Below are 8,891 nucleotides of genomic sequence, written 5' to 3' on the forward strand. Positions count from 1 at the left end.
TACTACCTTAAATATTTATAACCTACTTAATAATAAAAAATTTATAAAGAAAAAAAAATGAAAAAGAGTTTACCAGTACTTTATTTTTGAAAGTAAACTTCCATACAAAAGAAAAAGAAAAAAGAAGAAGATAAATCACTCTACAGTCCCACTCAAAAAACTAATTATTATCTTAAATTTTATAATCTACTTAATAACATAAATTTCCAAATGAAAAAAAAAATTTACCCAGTACATGTTATCTTGAAAATAAAGTATCACACAAAAAGAAAAGAAAAAGAAAACAAAAAATAAAGATAAATCACTCAACGGTTCACACTCTAAAAACTAATTTCTAACAAATAAATAAATTTATCTATATATATATATATATTTAAATATATAAAATTAGCGATAAACATGAAACAATACATCTCGGTATCAACCAATATCAAAATATTTGGTGTTACTAATCAAACTGAAACAACCTTCAAACTGAAACAACCTTTGGTATAAGGTTGACTCCATTTACATAATCTCATAGTAGTTTTTCCATTTGAAGATGTTATCCATTAATTAATCACTTTATTTCCATAGTTGTCTTATTTTATTACTTATATTGTTTTCTTTTAGATTTGGTGACTTGTAATTAATAAAAGGTGTTCCCACAGATAGGGAAATAATCAACCTTTATAAGAATGGCTTACAAGTTATAATCCAAGTATATACTGCTTTGAATTTACAAAAATTTCATGATCTTTCAAGAAAAATAATAACTCGATACACAGTGAAGAGCACAAATTAATGAATAGAAATTCTGAAAACTGAAGGATTCATGACAAATTGCAGAACGTGAATCTTTGCTCGAAGCATTTGTTCAACTACATAAGGTTGGCAGAAGTGTGCTGTTCATTTATCATGTTTATAATGGTACTATTATTAAAGGGGAATCTGCTCAGAATTAAGATCTTTTGGGTACATGGACATAATACACAAACAGTGAGGGAGAAAAAAATACGTGGCTAAAAATACAAGAACTCCAAGGTCAGCCTCTTCACCAACGGCTGGCCGACGAGGATTTGCCCAGTATATTTGGCTTGCGCACCATAAACAATACAGGCTTGCTATGATCAGTATAAGTTTCATTGATTGATATGATTGATTTCTAGTGGATTTTACGGACTTCACTCTGCACGCCAGAAAGAATCAGCAATATGATTATGCCAAGAACCATACCCGTAACTTCAATAATTTTTTAAATCCAAACAAAAGACAAAAATAAAATCACCTGTTGATGTAAATAAAGCCACCAATTAAGCAAATGCATAAGAAGCCAACTACAACAACAGCATCTGGGTTGACAGGTGCTTGGGTCTCCCACCAACCAGTGCTCAAAATCCAAGTATACATTTTTGAATGTCCATTTTCCTGAACATTTACAACATAATATATGGTCCATCAATTTGAACTACAACGATTTTGAACCATGAATAAAATTGTGCCATCCAAAAAACAAAAAAGAAAACAAACATGGTTCTTCCTTTTCAAAATAATAAAAGGAATAAGAAATTCTTTTGGGACAAAAACCATGAATTTGCCTTTCTGTGGCTGTAATTGTTAGTGTGGTGCTTGTCATGCTTGGATAGCCCTAACTGTTTTGCTAGCCATCATACCACCAATGAGGGTAATTAAAATGTAGAAGTTTCTCTTTCGATATGAGACTTCCATAAAGATTTTGCTTGTGTTATACAGGTCATTATGAAATTGCATGGATTGGGACCTTTAAGAATGAAACGAAATTTGTTGATCTACCACTTTGTTGAGTTTTAAGGCTCAAGGAAACAAACTATCTGCTAAATTTTGTATTAGACATTTAGTATGCATCAACCCCCTCGAAATAACTTCAGCAAATCCAACTCAAGCAAGCACAACATACTAGCCAATCACCCCAACAAATCAAATTCAGTTTACATAATTATATTTCACCATGACTCTATATTGAGGAATTTTTTTCTAAATCACAAATCATCAGACTTTCCACTTACCTCAGCCTACATAGCCCTGCATGTCCCCTTTCCCTAGCAGCAGCTCAACTTGAACCTAAGCAGAATGAACTCAACCAATTTATTGAATTTCCAACCATATCATTCCCCGCTAATGCTGATTCTGACTTCTCAAGGGTGCAACTAATAACAATCTTATCCAATTCCATCATGCCATTCCTCCAATGAACATCCTTACACTTGTTTCCCAAATATGTTGGTGAATTGCTTTCCTATTCATGCCATCAAGCATGGCTGATCCTCATGGCCACATATGACAACCCAAAAGGTAAAAACATCTCTCTACCCTGCTTTAACATTGTAGAACTGCTACTTCAATCTCTATCTCTACAAGAAACTGAGACAAGAAAAGCAAAGCTTACCATTATCTAGCCACCATTAAACTACAATCACAATTTTACTATCCAATTTACTATATTTACTGTCCGCGTGTGAAGTCTTAAAAGTATCTCACCATATTTTTTATATGATGCTCACTCCATCATCCCTAGATATGGCCCATTCATATCAGAATTAAAATGATACCAAATAGCATATACCATTAAATTTAATTTGCATATGCTAATTAAATAAGTTATGTCATCATGCATTTTTTAAAAGGTAAATTACTTTCTGTATTATGCAATTGATCTCGTCCAAACTGAAGTTCCATCTAAAAATAAAATAACCTTGAATATGCCAACAAACTAACTGTAACTTATAACACTGCCATGTTACTTATCAAAAAAAAAAACACAGTCATATTATCTCTTCAGGAACCGTACCGCGTGGACTGCCCTCACCTTCTCTCTAAAAAACCATAAATGGCCTATTTGGGAATAAAGGTTGAATGATCAATATTTAACATGAAAACAAGTGTTTATCCAATACTTTCTTTTTCTTGATTTGATTTTTTCTCAATTAACTTCTTCTAACTTGCACCCATCATACAAAACTTGATAGTTGACCCAAAACAAGTCATCGTATTTGCTTTCACTAAAGTAAGAAAAATGGAGAGGAAAAAAAAAACAATAATTGCGGTCAGCAACATAGCATATTAGCTCCTACATACCTCAAACAAGTGATCAAGGAAAAAGTGTGTTAAAGAACCAGCAGCAATCAACAATAAGCATTGCTTCCTAGTAAGTGGTACCTGCAGTATAAAACCAAACAAGACTATATTACTACATTTAGCAGCAGCATGACTTACAAAACTATTTACTCAACACTTTTATTTCCTAGAACTAGGAGGCAAATTACTTGGTGCAGTGCAACTATTTCAAATTAATGCAGCTAAGTGCATGTATGAAACCCACATTATATATGAAAAAAATGCAATTGCTTAACAACAATTTACTGAGAAGCATGCAAAATTGAATTAGACCAATACAATAATCTGATTTCTTATATTATCATAAGCAATAGTCCGTTAGCTTCAAAAAATAACACCTATTTTGTTTGCCTGCATTGTACTATCATCCACATTGATAGTCTAGCTTTGCAATGCCCGCGTGATTCTCTAAAAAATCAATCAACTTGAACCATTAAAACCCAAATTTCACAACTTAGAATTAGAAACCACCATAACACGTCCCATTTATTCAATTCAAAGTCCAACTCAGATTTTCCACACCCCCATTCAATCAAATGATATCGTTATGTAATCATTGATAACTTATTATATGAATAGCAAAACGACCTAAATCATAACATTTTCACCCAAAACCAACAATTTGGCCACTGATTTTAAACAAAAAGCAAAGAACTTTACTCACCCTTGTACTGTTATGGCTTTCAATAAGTGAACAAATAAAAACCCAGAATTCAAAACTCAATTTCCTTCCTTTTCCCACACTTTCCCAGCGACCAAACAAGGGAAAAAAAAAAAACTTTGAAGCTCAGAAACTCAGTAACTCACCCCAGAGATGGAATCAAGAACACCCTTTTGGACCAAAACCCTGGAGACCCAAGAGTAGAGAAAGCAGAGAGGGAGGCCAAGAATAAGGATATAGTAAAAGGGGTGGTGGATAGCATCGGCTAGCGCTGAGGCAAAGGTGTGGCCGAAGCCAATGGTGGAGCTGAGCCACTCGGAGAAGGAGCCGATGTCAGGGCCAAAGAAAGCGTTGACTGTGTAGGTGAGAGTGTGGTGCGGGCTGAAGCGGCCATTGGTGAGAGACGACATGGCCAGGCCCGAACCCATGGCGTACATCATGTGCGGACCTGGGCCTGGCATGGCTTGGCTCGTCAGCCACTGCCAAATCTGAAGAAAGTTCGGATCTTCAGAGAGAAAGAGAGAAAGAGTTCTAGCTGGAAACTTCGGCTAGTTTTAAAGTTAGTTTCTTTTTTTGGTTTTTTGGGAAACATCGTCTTGAAGTTGGAAGTTCCAACGTTTGTATATTTTATTTTGGGTTTGGGCCTGATTAGATTGCTTATGGTTTGGACCTTTGGACTGTTATTGTCTCTCGATCTTTTTCTTTTTCTTTTTAATTCAGCAAAGAAAGTGTGTGTGTGTGTCTTTTTTTTTTTTTAGATAAGATAAAATTTTAGCATATGGTTTCTACTTTATTCTTTATCATTAAATTAAGATACGACAGAAGATTTTACTAATTAAGCTAATTAGAACCCAAAAAAGAAGAGTTATATCTTACACCAGAATAACTTCCCTAATGTATAAATGGCCCGCATGTGTAAATTTCAAGCGATGCTAGAGACATACAATTTGTTGAGATTAGTAAACTGCAACTAGTACTAAAATCATTTTCTCAAAAGCCTCACAATTCAAATGGCTGACACCTTTTAGTGTTTCAAATGGAAACATCCAAGTTTCAAATCTCTCATTCATCTCCACACACAATCAAAATAAATCATTTTTGCAAATGTTTCTAGAATTGTAACAAATTTTATTATACATTAATTAAATGTGACAACTTAACAATTATGGACTTTTTTAATCATTAAACTTATTAATAAAATTGACACGTATGACTTACAGGAGTTCCTAATTTTGTATTATTTGATTCTTTAGTTGTGAACCATTAAGTTCTCCAATTAAATTCAACTGCATAATTGCATTGCCCAATAAAACACAGGCAATATTATCTTTTTCAAACAATTAAATTCAATAAAGTTATATCTTTTAATTTAATCGGGGTCATGTTAACGGGTTATGTTAACAAGTGCTCTTGTAGTAATTGTTAATAAACCAAAGTAAAAAAAAATTGACATCACTTTTATGGAAAATGTAAAAAACTGTAATCAAAATTAATTTCTTTATCATTTTTCCATAAAATATTTCTAAAAATAGTTCATAAACCACTACCCTTAAAGCATTCATTATCATTTCTCATTTAATTAAAGTAATCCTAAATAATCCTAACTACATTTGACTATGTCCAACAATCATCGATAGTTTTAAAATAAGGAAAATGTTAATGAGTGTCCTTAGGGCACTAGTTAATAATCCATTTAAAGAAAGTGTTTATGGGAAATTAAAAAAAAACTAATTAATATTTTGATAGCTTTTTTCATTTCCCATAAAAATAATATCAAAATTTTCCTAAAATGGATTATTAACCAGTGCTCTAAGGGCACTCGTTAGCGTTTCCCTTAGAATAATTCTAGTACTAGATAAAATGCCATAATTTTTGCACAACTATCATACGTGTTAAACTATAACTAACTATATATCATTTTCATATAAACCTACTATTTTTTCTTTACCAGTCACAATCTATTACATAGATAGTTGTGACACAACTTATAGTATTTTATGTGTCCTTAAAATTTTTTATAGCTTTATGTCAACTTGGACTTTGGCACATCAGCCCAACTTAAAGCCAGCCGAAGACTATGAATACTGCGAGAAAATACACACCCTAAACAGGCTATACTTTCTCCAACATGGTCCCAGGACCTATGACCCCTAATTCCATAGCCCCTACCTACCCAAGTAACCCATTGTTGCAGGATTAGTATTAGCAAGTTGTTATCAAAAAAAAGTATTAGCAAGTAATGACTAAAGTCATTATCACGTCACCAAAGTGAGAATAGTATGCATAAGCAAGCAACGTCACCAGAGTAACTGTGATGAAAGTTTGAAACTTCAGAGAGAGAGAGAGAGAGAGAGAGAGAGAGAGTTCTAGCTGGAAACTCAGGCTAGTTTAAAGGTTCTTTTTTTTTTTTTTTTTTTTTTTTTTTGAGAAACACTGTCTTTTCAGCTCAAAGAGGCTTGGAAGTTGGAAGTTCCAGAGTTGGTATATTTTATTTTGGGTTTGGGCCTGATTAGATTGCCAACCAATGGAAAAGGAGTTGTCCTTGTCCATCTCCTAATCTGCCTACTTGGGTTTGGACCTTAGGATATTTTTGTCTCTCGATCATTTTTTTTTTTTTAATTCAGCAAAGTAAGAGTGTTTTTTTAACGGATAAGATAAAACACTGTCAACAAAATTAATTTTTTTATCACTTTCTCATAAAATATTTTTAAAAATAGTTCATAAATCAATATTCTTAGAGCATTTTTAACATTTTTCATTTAATTAAAGTAATCCTCAATAGTCCTAACTACATTTTACTATGTCCAACAATCATCAATAGTTTTAGAATAATTCTAGTACTAATAAAATGCCACAATTTTTACACAACTATTATACACGTTAGATTGTAACTGGCTATCTATTATTTTCACTTGAACTCACCACTTTTTCTCTACTAATCGCAATCTGTTACGTGAACAATTGTGACACCAATTATAGCGTTTACGTGTCCTTAAAATTTTGGTAGTTTTATGTCAACTTAGACTTTGGCACACCAGCCTAACTCAAAGCCAGCTGAAGAGAAAATCCACCCCACATTGGGTGTATGTTTCCTTCCACCGCAATTAGTAGAACTCACTCAGTTGTGAATGGAAAGAAACTTACGTATATTTTCTCGGATATGCCCCAGATCTATGACCCCTAAATCCCTAGTCCCCACCTACCCTAGTAACCCATTGTTGCAGGATTAGTGTGTCATTACTACGTCACCAGAGTGAGAATAGTATGCATAAGCAAGCAACGTCAATGGGTTTTTTGGATAAGAGCGGTGGAACATTCCATCAATTTATGGGACCCACTTTAGTCACCCAAACTTTTATTTTAAAGCTACAGTAGTAATAAATAGTGTAATATTTGTCTTCTCTCTTTTTAGTGATAAGGACCGAAGACCCACGCTCGCTCTCCACACGCAAGCAGGAGCCCTACGACACCCTGCGTGAAACACGGATACCGGATAACGCGGGTCCCATGTACTTTGCATGTAATAAGAGAGAGATAGATAGAAGGAAAGAAACTAGGGGAATAATAAATATTCCTTTGTATTGTGCCATCCCAATCTCTACGTGGTTCCCACCTAACCAATCCTTTTTTATACAGTGTGTTCCGTGACCTGGACTTCCTTGTCCACATGACTCATTTCGTGGATGTTTTACATTACTTATTTATTATTGTCAAGCTAAATCCAAAATAAAATCTAGGCTCTATCTTGTTCAAAATAAAAAAAAATCTTGACTCCATCGGTAAACGGATAGAGTTGAGGAAATATTTAGGTTAACTAATAAAATTATTTATTGTAAAATAAGATATTTGATTTCTAATCCTTATATGTCATAAACTAATTAATATTTTAATCAGATAATAAATAATAATATTTATGAAGTGACGAACCACATAAATGGAATGCTTATTGTATCTATCAAGATAATGTTTTGAGCTCAAATATAATTGTAGGGAAGTAGCACATAAAACCCAAGTAAGCAGTGGCCTTATAACAAGTTCATAACATATCGTTTCAAAATATGGGCCCCACTACGGAGGCACGATCCCAAAGCACGAATTAAAGGTAAAATAAAAGGTTGTCAGAAACACCTCAAGATCTCAATCTCGGAATTCGACCTAACAGGAACCATTACCTGTGGTCCGAGCATGTTTAAACACTAGTCACCCGAGAAGAAGGCCTGTTGAATACACTTCCTGTGCCAATCCGTGTTCCGAGCTACCAAAAGAACGAACCTAAGATTTCAAGCTAGAGGGGTCAGAGTATAAGAAAAAAATTCAAATAGACATCCATATAGTATTAACAAATTATAAATACATAAAATAATTATTTCTTAATACATTAAAATGTAATTATTTGCCAACAAAGACAAATAAATAAATAAATAACAAAAGAATTTTTTTTTTAAATAATAGGCTAGCCAGGATTTTTTATTTTATTTTAATTAGAGCATTCACACTAGTGGTGCTAAAAAATTTAGCTTTTAGCACCTCAAAAAAGCTAATTTATTTATTTTACCACCTCATTTTACAATACACCCAACATCATATGTTCTATTTTTTACCACTTCATTTAAAATAATATAAACAACTCATTAAAATAATAAAGGAAGAGAGAGAATTTGATTTTTTTTTTTAATTGAAGGTAGAGAGATAATCTTAATCAAATATTGTATTTTATTTTTAACAACTTGCTATAATCAACTGGAATTTATACAATTTACTGTAGTTCAAAAAATTTAACTTTAGTTTCTCTAATGACACATGATTTTTTGGTGATAAAATAGTTTTTTTTGCTAACATACAATAAACATTGTGAATGTTTTTATTGTTGTTGTTAAGTTTTTGGGTTGGATAATTCCTAGTTGGACGAGGGCCTAAGGCATGCACGAAATTCCGAGAATGTCCTCTGGATCTTCCTGACAAATCATAGCAACTAACTTGACACAGTTGCATTTAAAGCAACAGATAACTTACAAGAATAAAAATTAAAATTATAAAAATAAAAAATAAAAAAACCCCCCCCCCCCAAGGTCTTTGTTCATCTTAACTTCAAGAAATT

General features: G+C 32.9%; 1 protein-coding gene across 2 annotated transcripts; it reads right to left on the reverse strand.

Moving 5' to 3' along the window:
- Positions 1-771: 771 nt before the first annotated feature.
- Positions 772-4,385, reverse strand: LOC112020175 (uncharacterized). Of its 2 annotated transcripts, XR_002883774.2 has the most exons (5): positions 3,940-4,385; positions 3,094-3,174; positions 2,025-2,379; positions 1,268-1,407; positions 772-1,168 (listed from the first exon to the last, which is right to left on the reverse strand). XR_002883774.2 is itself a non-coding variant. In XM_024052732.2 (4 exons), exons 1-4 carry the CDS (start codon positions 4,252-4,254, stop codon positions 919-921), a joined length of 786 nt encoding a protein of 261 aa, XP_023908500.1. In that variant the 5' UTR covers positions 4,255-4,385; the 3' UTR covers positions 772-918. The 2 variants fall into 2 exon arrangements, 1 of the variants encoding a protein (XP_023908500.1); XM_024052732.2 differs by lacking the exon at positions 2,025-2,379.
- Positions 4,386-8,891: the final 4,506 nt, after the last annotated feature.

Source organism: Quercus suber, unplaced genomic scaffold (genome assembly GCF_002906115.3).
Source record: "Quercus suber isolate HL8 unplaced genomic scaffold, Cork oak 2.0 scaffold_87, whole genome shotgun sequence".
NCBI lineage: Eukaryota > Viridiplantae > Streptophyta > Magnoliopsida > Fagales > Fagaceae > Quercus > Quercus suber.